We start from the raw sequence: 18,758 nt of genomic DNA, 5'->3' as shown, positions 1-18,758 counted from the left end.
GGCTGCCTCAGGCTCCGCCCCCATGCGCGGCCTGAAAGCCGCGGGGAAGAGCTTTACCACCCTCACAGGCGGCGCTGGGCAGAGGCGGTCCTGGCAAGATGAATGCAGGCTCAGACCCCGTGGTCATCGTCTCGGCGGCGCGGACTGTCATAGGTGAGTGGCTGGCGGGTAGGCGCGGGGTCCGGGCCCCCTGCGCTTCAGTAGTCGGGCCAAGGGTCGGGCCCGTGTGGTGTGGGAAAAGGGTGGACAGGAGGGGCCATAGTCCGGTCGCGACCCCCAGTACTGCGGGAGGGCTCCAGCGCCCTGCGCCTCCCTAGCCCGGGCCTGCGGCGCCGCCCCTTGCTCACCTGCTGCGCTCGCTCCGCCCCTCGTCCTCGGATTGGCTCCTCGTGGTAGAGCCACTGTGCTGCCAAGCCCTCCTATTGGCTGGAACAGGGAGGCGTCTTCTTGAGAGACCCCTGATTGGCCAGCTCCGGGACACGCCATCTGTCAGCTGTGGTCGCTGGGGCTGAACCACTGGTGGTCTGAGCCCAGGCACTGGGCGGAGCGGGTCTGGTAAAGCGACCGTCAGCTGTGGTTGCCTCCACCTCCTTAGTGGGGCAGAACCCTTGGCAGCGTGGGGCCGCATCCACACCTTCCGTGGTCTTTCTAGATGGCGCCCATCGCCCTGGCTCAGGCTACTGGAGTCCCGAAGCGCGTGGTGGGCTTCTGCAGCGCGCCCAGGGTTCAGATCTCTGCTCTCTCCACAATTCTTTGTAGGCTCATTCAATGGTGCCTTATCTACTGTGCCTGTCCAGGACCTGGGCTCGGCTGTCATCAAAGAAGTCCTGAAAAGGGCCACAGTGGCTCCGGAAGAGGTTTCCGAGGTTATATTGGGACATGTTTTGGCAGCAGGTAACTCCTGAGTGACCTCAGGAAAGGATAGGTTTATTAGAAACAGCCCCGCCCCCCGCCCCGCGCACACACCACACACAATTGCCTCCATACATTTGCCCCAAATTCCCCCTGCTAGGATTTATCCTATCTTCCTTCTCCCAGCCTTGTAACTTCTTCAGCTCGGGATTCGGCTTCTTTACATGCTTTTCTTGAATGTTCCTACATCACTAACCTACACTGCCTTTCCATTCCTTAGAAGCAGGGCCAGCCTGATACATAGAAGAAATGCATTGTCCTCCACACATCAGTGAAAATGTATTACATTCCTCCTATGAGCCTGCACTGTGCTTATCACTGTCTGGAGGAAGATGAGTCCTGAGAATGCCCCCATGGTACTTCCAGTTCCTGCTGGGTTTATAAATCAGTGATCAGTGACCATACCTAATTTGATATTAACACTCATTTTGGGGATCTAGGAGTGTAGCTTAGTGGTAGTGTTACCGCTGTTGACCGGTGACGAGTTCTTGCTCCTCGATGTTGAAGAATAACACCAAAGAAGCACGCCGAGGCAAGGTCAGAGTAGAAATTAGAAATTTATTAAAGGACAGAAGAAAAGACTTCTCCCGGAGGAAGAAGGGGACCCAGAAGGTGGAATCCGTGGAAGTGCAGTTGTCTCCCCTTTTTATAGTTCTTTCAGTGATGGAATGTAGGTTGGAAGGCCTCAGGGGTGGGACACAGGTGGGCCAAAGAAGTAGTCTGAGCAGGAAGGACTTCATTATCACTTCTTTGTGATGGGCTATCTTCAAATCTGCTGGGGGCTATTCATTAATACTTCTTCCAGGTGGACTTTGGCCTAGGGCCTCTTCAGGACTTCATTAACATTCCATGAGTTGTCCTGTTTTCCCTGAGTCATTCCCAGCATGGCCTCCATTTTAGATTTCACTCGGTATTAGACCTGATTTACCTAACTACACTGACTACCTAACTTTAAATCTGGCTTCAGTAGAGTGCATGGTTACCATGTATGTGGTAATGGGTTCACTTTCCCGCACCAAAAGAAACAAAAATATTAGTTCATATTCACTCAATACTATAAATTCTAATTAATTGTAGTAATAATTCATAATACCCAAAACTAACTTCTGCCCCTACCCAGGCTGAGACCTGATGCATTTATCTGTGTACAGGTTGAATATCCCTTACTCAAAATGCTTGGGACCAGAAGTGTTTTCAATTTGTTTTTTTTGTTTTTTTTTTCAAATTTTGAAATATTTGCTTATACATACTGAGATATGTTGAGGCTGGGACTCAAGTCTGAACATGAAATTCATTTATGTTTCATATATGCCTTATTTACACAGCCTGAAGGTAATTTTATATAATATTTTTAATTGGTTCATGAAAAGTTTGTGTCACAGCTAAAGATCCTGGAAGGTTTTTTTTTTTTCCCTTGGGATCCTGACTTTTAACTTTGACCTGTCACATTAGATCATGTGTGGAATATTATGACATGTCAGCACTCAAAAAGTTTTACATTTTGGAGGATTTTGTATCTTCAGAACAGACATACTCAACCTATATTTGCAGTTCCTCTTCCTAATTCTGCTCAGCTTCTCCTTATGAACCTTAAAAGATTTGTATGAATTGTGACACTTTATCATGACTCTCCAAGACTTTAAAGTATGACTGTAACAACCTCAGCCTGATTGTGTTCTGGCCCCTTCCTCCTTCCTGTTTTCCCAGACCTGTAATTCAGATTTTTTCATTTTTCATAGGGTGCTTCACTACTGGTTTCTCTCATACCTCCTTCCATGTTTCATTGACTTCTTTTTTTTTTTTTTTTTTTGATACCAGGGATTGAACTCAGGGCCACTTGAGCACTGTGCCACATCCCAGCCCTATTTTCTTTTTGTATTTTATTTAGAGACAGGGTCTCACTGAGTTGCTCAGTGCTTTGCTTTTTGCTGAGGCTGGCTTTGAACTCACAATCCTCTTGTCTCAGCCTCCCAAGCTGCTGGGATTATAGGTGTGTGACTGATACCTACCCAGCTGTTTCACTGACTTCTATAGTATATCTTACATAATTATGATAAAAATAAACGGTTGTGGGGGTTGGGGCTGTGGCTCAGTGGTAGAACACTTGCCTAGCATGTGTAAGACACTGGGTTCAAACCTCAGCAGCACATAAATAAATAAAATAAAGGTATTGTGTCCATTTACAACTAAAAATGTAATTAAATAATTTTAAAAATTAAAAAAAATATATGGTTGTGAACTTGGGCATGGTGGTGCATGCCTGTAATCCCAGTGGCTGGGAGGATCACAAGTTGAAAGACAGCCTCAGCAACTTAGAGAGGCTCTAAGCAACTTAATGAGACCCTGTCCAAAATAAAAAATTTGAAATGTGGCTCAGTGGTTGAGTGCCCTTGGGTTCAATCCCTGGTAAAACAAAACAAAAAAACCCAGCTTTGTTTATTGAGGGCCTACTAAGTGCAGGGCCTCTAAACTCTATGCTAAGTGTTTCCCTTTTGCCTCACTTAATCCTTTTAATAAATGTGTTGAATCCTAGTATCTGCATTTTACAAATGAGTAAATGAGACTTTGAGAGGTCAAGTAACTTCCCAAGGTCACAGTTTGAAGTGGAGGTAGCACATGGACACAGATCCACCATACTTCTTAAACCAGGTATCTTCCACAATCATGTAATAAATATTCAATGAGCACCTACTGTGTGCCAGGCACTAATCAAACAGTTAGTGATAAGCACTGTGTCAGATAGGAATCCTCATTTTCATTCTATTAAATGCTTGCACTATTATGTTCAGTAATCATTTCCTAAATTTAGGGTTTTGTCTTTTTAAGGTATTAAGAATTTCTTTGTGGAGGAGAAAGCTTCTATCTGTTAAATAGCTGAAGAGCAGCACAAGGCAATATATATTCAAGGTCTAGACTGACTCATGGAGACTTATAGGCCTTTGTGCTTTCAGTGCAACTTAGCTGTGGGCTTTCAAAAAGTGGCAGGTGGCATAGTTGGCAATTTTACATGTAGTTGCACCCTGATATTTTATCTTTCTCCTTGATTGTGTAGAGTCTTCTGTTCTTCTTCCAGGTTGTGGGCAAAATCCTGCTAGACAAGCCAGTATGGGTGCAGGGATTCCATACTCTGTTCCAGCGTGGACCTGCCAAATGATCTGTGGGTCAGGCCTAAAAGCTGTGTGTCTTGCAGCCCAGTCTATAGGGGTTGGTGACTCCAGCATTGTGGTTGCAGGAGGCATGGAAAGTATGAGCAAGGTAAGTCCTTTGAAAAAATGCCTCTCAGTGACCTCTCACTGATAAACTTGTGCCCATACCATTGCAGAATAAGCTGATGCGTATCAGAACTGGAATCAATAGTAAGCCAACAAAAATTGGACTCAACCTTGACCCTACCTATGTGTGTATTTGTCTTCAAATTGGAAGGGAAATTCCATTTGAAGAAAAAACCTCTCTTGGGGCTGGGGATGTGGCTCAAGCGGTAGCGCGCTCACCTGGCATGCGTGCGGCCCGGGTTCGATCCTCAGCACCACTATACCAACAAAGATGTTGTGTCCGCCAATAATTAAAAAATAAATATTAAAAAAATTCTCTCTTTCTTTCTCTCTCTCTCTCTCTCTCTCTCTCTCTCTCTCTCTCCCCCCCCACTCTCTCTCTTTAAAAAAAAAAAAAAGAAAAAACCTCTCAACTGGAACAGAACCCATTGTTTCCAAAGTATTGTTACTGAAGCATACAGTATTTTCTAAATCAAACTCATAATGTTAGTTGTGTCCTTGGTTTTAAATTTCTTTCCAATTTGAAGAAAGTCAAATTTAGATGTTAAATTTTTTTAACATTTATTTTTTAGTTTTAGGTGGACACAATATCTTTATTTTATTTTTACGTGGTGCTGAGAATCGAACCCAGTGCCTCATGCATGCTAGGCGAGCGTGCTATCACTTGAGCCACATCCCCAGCCCCTAGATGTTAACTTTTATCTTCCTGCATATGACAAGGAGAAACCCAGGGACCAGACTTTGTTGGCCTTTTGGAGGTAAACAATGTGGAAAAGAGAACCGCAAAGCGGTGCTCTTCTCCAGTAGGTTTGCCAGGTGGGAATTGTCTCACTAAGTCAATCCTCTAATTGGCACAGAGGTGAAAAGACAAAGGATATCCCCTGCTTTCTACTGAGGCGGCTCAGGTCTGATCTGGGAATCCACTAGTCGGAGGCCAGTTCTCAGCTATTGCAGAGAGTCAGAAAGAGGCAGAATGAAGGTAGCAAAAATGATCAGTGATTTTGATGGGATCCTATGATATACTTTCTTAAGTGCTTTTGTACATATCGTCACAAAAGCCCAGTAGGATTGATGATATTATTCCCAATTTACGGGGAAGAAAATTGATGCCCAGAGTCGGCATTTAAGCACAGCTTTTGTTTTGTTTTGTTACTCTGAGATGGGTCTTTTTTGTTTTTTGGTACCAGGGATTGAACTCGGGGACACTTGACCACTGAGCCACATCCCCAGCCCTGAGTTGCTTAATGCCTCACCATTCCTGAGGCTTACTTTGAACTCTCGATCCTCCTACCCCAGCCTCCCGAGCCACTGGAATTACAGTCAAGTGCCACTGTGCCCAGCTTGAGAATGGGTCTTGCTGTGTTTCCCAGGCAGATCTCAAAATCCTGAGCTCCTTTTGAATCAGCTTCCTGAGTGCTGCAACTTGGGCATGTGCCACTCTGCCTGGCTAAATACAAGTCCTGTGGATCCAAGCCCATTACTCTTTCCATTCGGTTACAGGTGCCAGTGAGTTGGTGGAAGTTAAGAAATTTCTACCCAGAAATCCCTCTTATTAGTCAACCTACTTATTCTCATTGTATATATTATGTCTCCTGTCAAAATAAGTAACACATTGTTAGCATTACGGAAGTCCTTAGGTGAATGCTTCAATTTACAGATAATTAGTTCCCTCTCTGGAAAGAATAATGGGATTCTGCTTCTTTTTTTTGAGGGGGTGGTGGTACTGGGAGTTGAACTCAAGCCCTCTACCGCTGAGCTATATCCTCAACTTCTTTTAATTTTATTTTGATCTTATTAAATTGTGCATTCTGGCCTTGAACTTTGATTCCTCCTGCCTCAGCCTCTTGAGTAGCTGGGATTGCAGGTATGCATCACTATACCTGGCTACAAATGGGATTCTTAAGGAAATAAGACACCAAATGGACAGGGTTGAGGGAGCCGTAGTGGTGGGTAGGTGGGAGAGTAGTCATTCCCCTTTTTTTGGACCAGGGATTGAACCTGGGAGCATTTTGTGCTGAGCTACAGCCCCAGCCCGCCTCTTTTTTTCTTTGCTTTTATTTTGAGATAGGGTTTCGCTAAGTTGCCCAGACTGCTTGAACTTGTGATCCCTTTGCCTCAGCCTCCTGAGTAGCTGGGATTACAGGCATGTGCCACTGTTTCTGGCTTAAATCCACTTTTATTTCTTGTTTCCAGGCTCCTCATTTGGCTCACTTGAGAACAGGAGTAAAAGTGGGGGAGATGCCGCTGGCTGACAGTATACTCTGCGATGGTCTGACAGATGCATTTCACAACTACCATATGGGTATCACAGGTAAGGCAGAGGTAGCTGAGCATACACTAACTTTAAAAAGGTTGAAACAAGTCAACCTCCAGATCCAGCAGCCAGCCTACTTGACCTTTGTCTTAACTGGAAAGCTGAGTGTGGAATGGCACCCAGAGGACACTGATAAGTGTATGGTGTTCAGTACTTTATGGTGATCGGCTGGCCAGCCTACATTTCCTTTGGGCCTCATGCCAGAAAGTGGTCACAGTTGTAGATGCCAGTGTTCAGAACAGGGCTTTGGAGGATGGAGTGTATTCAGGCAAGGAAGTAGGCCGTGCCTCCCAAATGCCTGCGGCTAACTGACTCCATCCTTAAGTTCCCACACAGTGTCCTCCAGCAGTATGTCCCACAGGCCTGGCAGAAGGCAGATATCAGTACAAAATGTGTGGCCACAAAGTGGGCCAAGAAGACTGAAGCCAGAGAAAAGAAAGCCAAGATGACAGATTTTGATTATTTTAATACACGAAGGCAAAGAAAGTGAAGAGAATAATCAAGAACAAAGTAGGAAACGTCACAGGGCAGCACTCCGGAGAGTGTCCCCTGGAAAACCACTTGCTGGAATGCTGCTGGTGTAGCTTTTGCTGCTGCTGCTTGAACCTCCTCCTAACCCCTAAGAGTCCCGTTTAGTCCCTCCTCCACTTTTAGGTCATCTGTCTTCAAGCTTCAATACTTTCTTTTGTTTAATCCACTGTTCTTGAGGCTTTCAAATGAATTTTTCATTTCTTTTCAAAAATTTCTCTTTGGTTCTTTTTCAAAATCTTTATTTTTGAACTGCTCATTCACATTCTGCATTGTTTTCTTCAACTCATTCAACTGGGCTGGGGTGGTGGCTTAGTGGGTAGAGCGCTTGCCTAGCATGCGTGAGGCACTGGGTTCGATCCCTGGCACCACATAAAAATAAACAAATAAAATAAAGGTATTGTGTCCATCTACAACTAAAAAAATTTCAATTCATTCAACTGTTTGAGTGCTTAAAAAAATCATTCTTTTGAATTCCTTGTTTAGTATTTCATCCACTTTAATATTTCTGAAATCTGTTATTATGGAGTTATGAACTTTAGGTGACATTACCTTTTTTTTTCTTCTATTTCTTGTATTTCTATGTTGAGATTTGCAAATCTGTTGGGATTAATCTCTCTTCCACTTTTATGTGGTGCCCTTCTTAGTATGAGGCTTTCTTCTGCTAGCGAAACATGGGATATTGGTTTGTTGTATGTGTTGAGTTTATTTTCAACTGGACTCCATAGTGTGTAATCTCCCTGTAGCTTCTTTAGTTGTGATTTGTGGGTTTGCACAGGGTGTAGTGTTTCAGAGTGGGCGATACCATGAGACACTCTGGTGCTTGAGAGTGGTGTGGGCAGCACAATATGTGGGATGTGCCTCTGTGGCCACTTCTACCATGAGAGTGGCAGTCCTATCAGGAGCTGGAGATTTCCAGATGCTATTCATAGTAGCTCTGTTATAAATGATTATGATGCTGGCTGCTTCCGTTGTGTTGAAGCACCTGAAGCTCTTTTTCTGGTACCGGGGATTGGACCCAGGGACACTTAACCACTGAGCCATCCCTAGCCCGTTTTTTAATATTTTATGTAGAGATAGGGTCTCACTGAGTTGTTTAGGGCCTCTGGGATACAAGTGTGCGCCACAGCACCTGGCCCTAAAGCTCTTGTTCTCTTTACTGGAGACTAGTGCAGATCTGGGTGCTTCACCAGGAAGGGCAGCGGCTGGATTCACACGGCTCCTCTGTGGGAATCGCCTTCCGTCCTACCAGCCCTGTACAGTGGGTCAGGTATGGCTGTGGTTGATGTAGAGAACCCACTTAGATGCGATGTCAGCCACTGTTGTGCGTCTTCTCTCTGCACCACTGTGGAAGTTTCTGCCTGGGAGCCAGCATGGGGACAGGTTCACAGCTTAGGGCTCATGTCCCTCTTCTTTATGTAGAACTTTCTGCCAGGATTTGAGCGGGCTTCTGTTGTAGCTCAGAGGCTGAGCGTCTGTCCTAGTGTGCATGAGGCCTTGAGCCCAATTTCAGCACTGGAAGAAAAAGAGAGAGAATAAAGCAAAACGAAAACAGACAAAACACCAAGGGGAGAATACTTACATAAAAAAATAAAAAGGAGAAGGAAGAGAAAGATAATGATACAAATAGAAATAAAAAGGAAAAAATGAGAAAGGCACTTAAAAGTTTAAAATGAAATAAAGTAACAGACTAAAAGAAAATAAATAATAAAAAGTAACAATGACAAAAAAATAACAGGAGTCAATAATTCCTCCTGGCCAAGGTGCTCAGGAAATGCGAGTGAGGGCTGCTGGTCCTGAGCTGTGCCCGTCATCTCCCTGGGTCTCCTAGGGTTGGAATCCACCAAGTACTGGGTGAGGGTCGGGGATGGGGGCTGTAGTTTGCTGGAATTTCCTCAGCTCTCAAACCAGTTGGGGTGCATGCAGGCTGTGTCAGATCTTTCTTGCCCAGTGAGTTAATGCAGACGTCGGCTGTGCCAGGGGTATATTCTCTTCAGAGGTTTTAGCTTGCACATCCAGGGCCTGGCAGATGCTGGGCTGTGGCAGTCAAGAACTTCTCACCAAGTTTGGGTGGAAAGCCACCTGTCCCAGGAGTATATTTGCTCTGGAGGTTTTTAGTCTGTGACCCAGAATTGTGGCAAATGCCAGAGCCTCCCAAAGTGGGAGTGGCAATTGAATCACTGAGTTCTGGGCTGATTGAGGATCCCGGGAACCAGGTGATCTGCTATCCTCAATCCCAGTGCCTTCAGACCTGGGCCCTGCAAACACCAGACCAACTGGTATTGCTCCCCATCACAGAAGCCAGGTTCACTGAAACCACTGATTCCAGAGTGCTCTCAGCACTGTAAAGCTCTTGGCAAGTTTGTGTTGGCGACACTGCCCCAAACCAGGAGTGTCTCATGTGACTGCATTTCCAGTCAACATAGCGGGGTGTTACTGGAGAATATAGGTTTTTTTTGTTTGTTTGTTTTTTCAGTTTTTGGTGGACACCACATCTTTATTTTATTTTTATGTGGTGCTGAGGATCGAACCCAGCGCCCCACGCATGCCAGGTGAGCGCATTTCTGCTTGAGCCACATCCCCAGCCCTGGAGATTGTGTTTATGCCAGCTTTTGTACCCCTACAGCAGTATAGTTGCATATAACAGGATCTTTCTCAAGATGGCTTCTGGCTGTAGCTTCTGAGAGGCTGGGAATGCACTGAATTCCTTCTCTGAAGCTGGCTTATTGTGCGGTCTCCAGGTCACTTATTTACTTAAGCTATTTGTCCAAAGGTTGCAGCCTTCCTGGTCATGCTGCGACTCTGTTTCACCTTTACCCCACCCCCCAGTGGGGAGCATCCCCTTCCCCAGTCGCCCCGTGCCAGGTGCTGGGGTCTTCTGCTTCTTTTGCTTTCTTATTCTCCCTGGTTTCTGGTTTTCGTCAGGTTTGGTTTTCTTTGTCAATATCAGTGGTCACCATGGCCACTTTCCCTCAAGCAGTTACATTGCTGTTGTTTTGTTTCTTTTCTGTGGAGGAACAGTTAGTGCATGGGGACCTCTACTCTGCCATCTTCCCAACTTGCTAATCATTTTTATATCCCTACTTAGAAATGCATAATTCCTCTTTAATGAAATGAAATAAGTATTCTCTCCACTTTGTGAATCCTTGACATCCAGATATGTTAGAGATGGGACCTACTTGGATTGGGGATATGGCTCCGTGGTTAAGTGGCCCTGGGTTCAAACTCCCATACCTCCCCCCCCAAAAAAAAAAACCCAATAGTAATAGAATTGAGATGTACCCCAGGTTTTCTGGATCAGTCCCCTCATTTACCAAATGAGGAAACAGGGCCTCCAAAGAGTGGTTCTTTCTGTAGTAGAAGCAGTATCAGATACAAACCAGTACTTCTGGTATGCTGAGAGCCACAGCCGAGTAGGGATGGTGCCAGAAGGAGTGGTTAAGAGGTGAGCCAGCAAGCCATTAAGATGATGATAATTAAATTATAATTGCTGTGACTGGATGATGCTGGATTGAAACAGGCTGTGTATTGAGTTGTATATGGACCCCTGTGTATTGAGTTGTATATGGACCCTGCTGTCCGACAATAGGGCAGCTTCTGCTGCCTCAGGCGCCTGCTACTTTGGAGTCCCCAGTGGAGTTCTCGTGGGGTGCCCGTTGAGTTCTCATGGGGTGCCCGTTGAGTTCTCCTGGGGTGCCCCTTGAGTTCTCATGGGGTGCCCCTTGAGTTCGCGTGGAGCCCAGTGGAGGGTGAGAGAGTTCCCGGGGAGGCGCGTGGAGTGCTGGTTGAGTTCGGGCAATAAAGTTGTTCCTGTTGGAACCTACAAGTGCCTCGTGGAGGCTCGGTTATTTTGTGCCCTGCCAGACTGCGGCACTGGTACTTAACTATTTTTTTGCACTCCACGTTACATATTAACCAGCTATCTAGAAGGCCCCTGGTTTTATGTTTATTGACAATGCAATTGGTAAATCAAAATAACTCATGCTTTTTTTTTTTTTTTTTTTGGTGATAGGAATTGAATGCAAGGACACTTTGCCACTGAGATACATCCCAGCCCTTTTAAAAAATTTTATGGTGAGAGGGCCTTGCTAAGTTTTTGAGGCTGGCTTTGAATCTGTGATTCTCCTACGTCAGTCTCCTGAGTTGGTGGGATTATAGGTGTGTGCCACTGCACCCATCTCCATATTTTTTATTGGGGTACTGTAGTTGTATGCAATGGTGGAATTCATTGTTACATGTTCCTACATGCACATGACAACATGACAATATTATTTGGCCAGTATCATTCACCAGTGGTTCTCCCCTCCTGCCTCCCCCTGTCTACCACGCGGCCTGCGCAGTGGTTTCATTAATGAGGTTCTAGGCATAAAGTTAGTTAGACGAGATCGAAATAAAAACACAAGACTCAATTACCTTAATTCTATTGCTAGGTCCGAGACGGCTCCCCTCTCTGGTTCGCTCCTCTAGCCGCCCAGCAGGGCAGCAAGGATTACTCAGGGCTAGCAGGAGAGAGAGAGCGAGCACGCCGGGGAGTAGCCTTTTATTAGGGAACCAGAGATTCAGGGGAGAATTCCATCCAATGAAGGTTGAGGGGGGGCTGCACTCCAAGGTCAGGGTCAGCGATTGGGTCCCCGGGGTCAGTGGTCAGGCACACCCCCACACGGATGGGCTCTCTCATCAGGAGAGGGACGGGAAAAACTTCGACATGTGCCAAAGTGCCTCAGACCCTCAACGGGAGGCACCCGATCACGTGTGAGAATGGCTTCCCACACCCCTGGCTCTTTTCTTTACTCTCCTGATCTCCCTTTGACTTTCATGAGATTCCATACCCTACCACCTTTTCCTTTTTCCTCTCCACTTTTGCATGTGAGAGAAGGCATAGGACCCTTGACTTTCAGAGTTTGGCTTATTTCACTTAACATAGTGTTCTCCAGTTTATTTATTTTCCTGTAAATGATATAATTTCATTCTTCTGTGTGGGTGAATAAAACTGTATTGTGTATATGTACCGCATTTTCTTTATCCAGTCATCCATTGACAGACACCTAGGCTGTTTCCCTAGTTGGGCTATTGTGAATTTTGCTACCATCAGCATGGGTATGTGTGTATGCTATAGTATGACGACTTTAATTCTTCAGGATAAATACCGAGAAGTGGTATAGCTGTGTCACATGGTTCCATTTCTAGTCTTCTGAGGAATCTCTGCAGTGATTTCCATAGTGGTTGTACTGATTTACAATCCCACCACCAGTGTAAAGGTGTTCGTTTTTCTCCACATACTGTCAAGCATTTATTATTGTTTGTATTCCTGATGACTGCCATTGTGACTGGTGTTGATGAAGTCTAAATCTCAATGTAGTTTTGATTTCATTTTCCCAATTGCTAACTTTGTTGAACATTTGCATGTATTTGTTGACCATTTATTTGTATTTCTTCTTTTGAGAACTGTCAGTTTAGTCAGTTTAGTTCATTTGCCCATTTATTAATTGGGTTCTTTGGTTTTTTGGTGTTAAGTTTTTTTTAGTTCTTTAAATATTCTGTATATTAATCCTTTGTCAGAAGAGTAGCAAAGGTTCTCTCCCATTCTATAGGTTCTCTTCATATTGTTGGTGTTTTTCTTTTCTTTTTTTCTGTGCAGAAGCTTTTGATGCCATCCATATATTAATTTTCGGCATTATTTCCTGAGCTTTTAGAGTCTTATTGACAAAGTTATTGCTTGCACCTATATGTTAGAATGTCGAACCCACATTTTCTTCTAGAAGTTGCAGTTTCTGATCTTATTCCTAGGTCTTTGATCCAGGGTAGAGCTTGTCTCAGTATTCTACATATGAATAACACCATTTGTTAAAAAGGCTGTTTTTTTTCTCTAGTGTTTTCAGCACCTTTGTCAAGGGTCAGATGACTGTATCTGAGTGGGTTTGTCTCTGTCTTCTATTCTGTACCATTGGTTAATTATCTGTTTTATGCCAGCACTTACAGTTTTTGTTACTATAGCTCTATAGTATAATTTGAGGTCAGGTATTGTGATGTTTCCAGAATTTTTTTTTCTTTTTTCTTTTTTTTTTTACTTAGAATTGCTTTGGCTAGGGCTGGGGTTGTGGCTCAGCAGTAGAGCACTCACCTAGCACATGCGGGGTATTGGGTTCCATAAAAATAAATAAGTAAAATAAAGGTATTGTGTCCAACTAAAAAAATATTTAAAAAAAATTGCTTTGGCTATTCTGAGTCTTGTATTCTTTCAAATGAATCTTAGGACCGCTTTATCTAGTTCTGTGAAGAATGTCATTGGTATTTTGATGGAGATTACATTGAATCTGTATATCGATTTTGGCAAAATGGCCATTTTAACAGTATTAATTATCCATGAACATGGAGGGTCTTTCCATTTTCTTGGGTTGTCTTCAATTTCTAATATTCATTGTAGAGGTCTTTCATCTCCTTGGTTAGGTTATTCCTAGATGTTCATTTACTTGTTATTGGTCTGTTTAGGTGTTTTTGTTCTCTTAATTCAACTTTAGTAGGTCATATATATCTAGAAATGTATCCATTTCTTCTTGGTTTCCAATTTATTGGAGTTTTCAAAATAATCCCTAATATCCTTTGAATTTCTGTGATGTCTGTAGTGATTTCTCCTTTTTCATCTCTAATTGTATTAATTTGGGTCTTTTTCTTTTGTTAGGCTATGGGCTAATCAATCTTGTTTATCTTTTTCAAAGAAACGATTCTTTGTTCATTGTTCCTTTTTATATGTTTTTCTCAATTTCATTGATTTTTGACTCTGATGATTATTTCTTTCCATCTTTTGGTTTTGGAATTGGTTTGTTCTTTTTCAAGACCCTCGAGTCAAATGTATCATTAGATTTATTTGGGTTCTCTCTGATTTTCTTATGTGACGTGACACTCAGCTATCTTTCTTCTTAGAACTGTTCTAATAGTGTCCCAGAGGTTCTGGTATGTTATATCACAATTCTCATTGGATTCTAAGAATTTTTAAATTTCTCCCAATTTCTTCTATCACTTATTCATCATTCATAAGTGTGTTGTTAAATCTCCATGTGTTAAAATAGTTTTTCTAGTTTTTTTTTCCTAATTTCATTTTATTATGATCAGATAAGATGCATGGACTTGTATCTTTTTCTCTGTGTCTGTGTATATGCTGAGTTGCTTTGTGGCCTCAAATATGTTCTATTTTGGATGTTTCCATGAGCAGCTAAGAAGAAAGTATATTAAGCTGATGTCAAACGAAATGTTCTATAGATGTCTGTTAAGTCCATTTGATTTAAATTTTTTAGGTCCAAAGAATCTTTACTGCATTTATGTTTGGATGAGTAATATACTGATGGGAGAGGTGTGTTGAGATCATCCACTATTATTGTACTGGGGTTGAGGCTTTAATTTCAGTAGTGTCTGTAAAGGCAAACTCTTCTTTTTGATATAAAACCAGTTAGTCCATATCAAAAGAATGTTGGCATTAGAAATCATGAATGAAAGCTAAAACTAATGAAGAAGTTTAATAAGAAGATATTTTCCTAGACTTAGAACAACTTCCCATAACTTACTGATTAATTATAAATGGAAAAATAGTACCTGTAGAGTTAGAAACCTGGCAGATACCACTGTAACCAGGGACCAAATCTGACATCATCTGGGATACATTGATTACTTTCATGTCCTGACAAGATTCCTGAAAGATCATGCCATGACAAGATTCCAGAAAGATCATGCCATCATTTGGTGGTATTCTGCCTTTAAGCAAAATTGTCACATATAAGCTTGAGGAAACATGAGACAACCCAAATTGAGGACATTTGATTAAGTAGCTGGCCCATGCTTCTCAAATTTAACATGCACAAGGCCCTGGGTTCAAATTTCCAGTTAAAGAGGAAAAAAGAAAATGTGTAGTTCAAAGTCCTTTTCATAGAGCAGACCATGCTGAAGAATCTCAGAGCTGGAAGAGCAAGTTTATGAAACACAAAGGTAGTCTAAAGAATGTTCCAGATTAAAGGATACTAGAGATGAATAGTTAAATGATGTAATACATACTCCTGCATTGGATTCTGTACTGAAGAAGAAAATATCTTCCTATTGACTAGTAGGATGATAGGTTAAATTTGAATAGGGACCAAGAATTAGACAGTAGTATTAAATTTTCTGATTTTTATAACTGTGGTTATGTTAAAAAAAAAAAAGGCCTTGTTTTTGGGACATGTACACTGAAATTAAAATTCAGGGTGAAAGGACAGTGTATCTCCAGCTTTTACTCAGATGGTTTGGAAAGAGAATGTTAAAGCAAATGGGGCAAAAATGGCCTGAGTCATTGCAGCATTTTCAGATCGCTGCCAGGACAGGGCATTGCAGACAACGCCCAGCATTGCACCTCAGCCCACTAGGAAGCCTGCTAGTAGGTGTGGTCTGCACTGCTTTAAGTGTGGACAGCTTGAACTACCAAAAGCCAGTTTATGAAAATGTTGGGTTTTACTTTGTTTTTCCACAGCTGAAAATGTAGCCAAAAAATGGCAAGTGAGTCGAGAAGATCAGGACAAGGTTGCAGTTCTGTCCCAGAACAGGACAGAGAATGCACAGAAAGCTGGCCATTTTGATAAAGAGATTGTACCAGTATTTGTATCTTCTAGAAAAGGTGGGTAATAAAAATTATAATTTAAACCTTGACCTATTTATAGTAAGAATCATATATAGGAATTTTTATACATTTTTATCTTAGGTTTTTCAGATTGCAAGGATATATCCTGCTTATATCTGAATGTAGGGGAGAGGAGATGCTGTATTTATGGGTCATGGTAACATAGAAAACTGTTATCAGCCATTGGCTTGTGAGATTATTAAGGGGCAACAGCTGACCTATTTCCCATATAAGCTAAACTAAACCTTCTCAGAAGTCAACATCCATTAATTCCTGTTGCTTCTGTGTGTGACTCATATTCTAGAGAATGGTCACATGCCATTGTCTAACACAGAATGCTGCAATCAAGTTCCTTCATTGATAACTGACATCTCACCTCCAGGCAATCTTGAGATTGGCTGTTAAGACTTCCTGATTCACTCAGTTTTAACCAGCCAAAAGTGCTACGATGCAAACTCTAGCACCTTTTGCTTTTACATCTCCCTCAGGAAAGGTTACAGATTTGGAACATATAGTAATTGTACTTTTCTTCTACTGGAATGAGTGGGTATATATTAACAATCTTTCTGCCAAATATGAATCCTCATTTCTGGGAAACCTATCATTCCCAGGACAATCTAAATCTTGGCTTCTCTTCTTGTAGGTCTCACTGAAGTTAAAACAGACGAGTTTCCTCGCCATGGGACTAACCTTGAAGCCATGTCCAAGCTGAAGCCCTACTTTGTTACGGATGGAACAGGAACCGTCACCCCAGCTAATGCTTCAGGTTCAATTTTTGATGGGTATCTGGGGAGATATATTTTCTGCAAGGTCTAACAAGTGAAGTGAATACCTTTTTAATACACAAAATGGTTCTTAAAATTCATTTTAGTTTAAGGAAGAATTCTATTTGATCATTAGCCTATATTGAATTTGATTTCTTGGTAGTCCAACTAGACATAGAAAATACAGTATAAGGCTGGGGAGTGGCCCAAGCGGTAGCGCACTCGCCTGGCATGCTTGTGGCCTTGGTTCGATCCTCAGCACCACATACAAAGACGTTGTGTCTGCCGAAAACTAAAGAATATTAAAAATTCTCTTAAAAAAAAAAAAGGAAAAAAAGATATACAGCTGCCTTTATGCTTTTCTAATACAGAAATTCCTAGTACCCTTCTGTGATTCCTGAGTATATTTATTCCAGTAGAGACTTCCTAAGTCTCTACTACTCCACTGCTATAACCTCTCCATTCTTTCTCTTTTTCCCAATATGGTAACTGAACCAAGGCACTTTACCAAAGCTGCAACCACAATGATTTTTTTTTTTTTTTTGACAGGGTCTCGCTAAGTTGCTCAGGCTGGCCTTTAGGTTGTGATCCTCCTGCCTCAGCCTCTTATGGTTGGAATCACAGGCACATGCCAACATGCAGGGTCAAACATACCAATTCACTTTTTTTTTAGTGTTGGGGCTCAAACCCAGGGCCCCATGCATGTTTCACAAATGCTCTACCACTGAGCCACATTCCTAGCCCCAAATGGCTTTTCTACCCTATAAAGTCTGAATTGTGGCAAATGGCTTTGCCAAGATGGCCAAGTAATTTAATGTCTTCAAATGGAAAAGTGAAATTCTTTTAAGTAAAATTAATGAGCATCGTGGAAATCAAGTCGCTTACATTTTATAGGAATGAATGATGGTGCAGCAGCTGTGGTTCTCATGAAGAAGTCAGAAGCTAACAATCGTGGGCTTTCACCTTTAGCAGAGATTGTTTCTTGGTCACAAGTAGGTGTGGAACCTTCCATCATGGGAATAGGACCTATTCCAGCCATAAAGCAAGCTGTAAGTGTAACTTTAGATCTCATCCTTCACTCTAGGTAAGAACTCTTTAGACCAATAATCTGTGTTCCCGTATTCAGTTCACTTCACTTCTAATTTCTGCTTAGTCTTCCTACTACTTGGGATGCCAGGATTGTGCTTGGTTTTGTCAGGTTTCATCTGCTCTTTCCCTTTGTAAAACACAAGTCCTTATTGGTAGCTTTGTTTCTTACCATGAAGAGCAGCATTCGGCTCTTTTCTATTCCATCACCTTACATGGACATGGACATGACTGATGCTACTGGTTCAATATTTATGAATCTGGAATTTTTGAGGGATGTTTTTAAACAGCACACCCTTAACCTTTTGGATAGAATTAAATCATTGGGCTGATCTAGGAACACCACATAGTGGTAGTTTAAGAGATCCTTAAATGTGGAACATTATCTTCGTAAGTCAACAAACAAGGTTTAACTTTAAGGCTTTCAACCAGACCTATATCCCATTTATCTTTCTTTAGGTTGCTAAAGCAGGCTGGTCCCTGGAAGATGTTGATCTGTTTGAAATTAATGAACCCTTTGCAGCTGTCTCTGTTGCAATAACTAAAGAACTTGGATTAAACCCAGAGAAGGTAAATAAAAAGAAAAATCAGTACAATGAAAATATGAAATAGGGTTGTCCGCTTGGCAGTGGATGATATTGGGACAGATTAATTACAAAATAACAAAGGGGGACTGCAGTTGTGGCTCAGTGGTAACGCACTTGCTTAGCATGCGTGAGGCACTGGGTTAGATTCTCAGCACCACAAACAAATAAAGGTCCATCAACAACTAAAAAATATTTTAAAAAATAACAAAAGGTTGTCACCAATGCATACCAAAGGTTATGATTTTATTTCTAAGCAGTCATGATGAAAATTGAGCTTGAAAGTTTTGACACTTAAGTGGACAAAGATATTTGGGATTTTAACCTCTATCTGGAGATCAAGGATCTAAGAAGAATCTTTTTCTTCTTAGGTCAACATTGAGGGAGGGGCCATCGCCTTGGGCCATCCTCTTGGAGCATCTGGCTGTAGAATTCTTGTGACGCTGTTACACACATTGGAGAGAACTGGTGGAACCCGTGGTGTTGCTGCCCTGTGTGTGGGAGGTGGGATGGGAATAGCAATGTGTGTTCAGAGAGGATGAAATACTTAACCACATTGTGATAACCAAAGTGAGGATGGAGACCATCTTCACAAAACAGAAGTTGATAGCATGTATACTACTCAAGGTATAAGACATTGCATTTAACATTGTTATA

At 42.4% G+C, this 18,758-nt stretch overlaps 1 protein-coding gene across 1 annotated transcript; it reads left to right on the top strand.

Moving 5' to 3' along the window:
* The first annotated feature begins 51 nt into the window (after positions 1-51).
* On the top strand, positions 52-18,648 carry LOC144251512 (acetyl-CoA acetyltransferase, cytosolic). Its single transcript, XM_077794383.1, has 9 exons — positions 52-153; positions 760-894; positions 3,986-4,167; positions 6,378-6,495; positions 15,521-15,664; positions 16,311-16,433; positions 17,326-17,480; positions 17,977-18,087; positions 18,473-18,648. Exons 1-9 carry the CDS (start codon positions 99-101, stop codon positions 18,641-18,643), a joined length of 1,194 nt encoding a protein of 397 aa, XP_077650509.1. The 5' UTR covers positions 52-98; the 3' UTR covers positions 18,644-18,648.
* The last annotated feature ends 110 nt before the right edge of the window (positions 18,649-18,758 follow it).

This window comes from Urocitellus parryii, assembly GCF_045843805.1.
Source record: "Urocitellus parryii isolate mUroPar1 chromosome 8 unlocalized genomic scaffold, mUroPar1.hap1 SUPER_8_unloc_1, whole genome shotgun sequence".
In the NCBI taxonomy this organism is placed as follows: Eukaryota; Metazoa; Chordata; class Mammalia; order Rodentia; family Sciuridae; genus Urocitellus; species Urocitellus parryii.
Note: the sequence above shows the minus strand (reverse complement) of the source record. Positions and strands in the feature narration are given on the sequence as shown.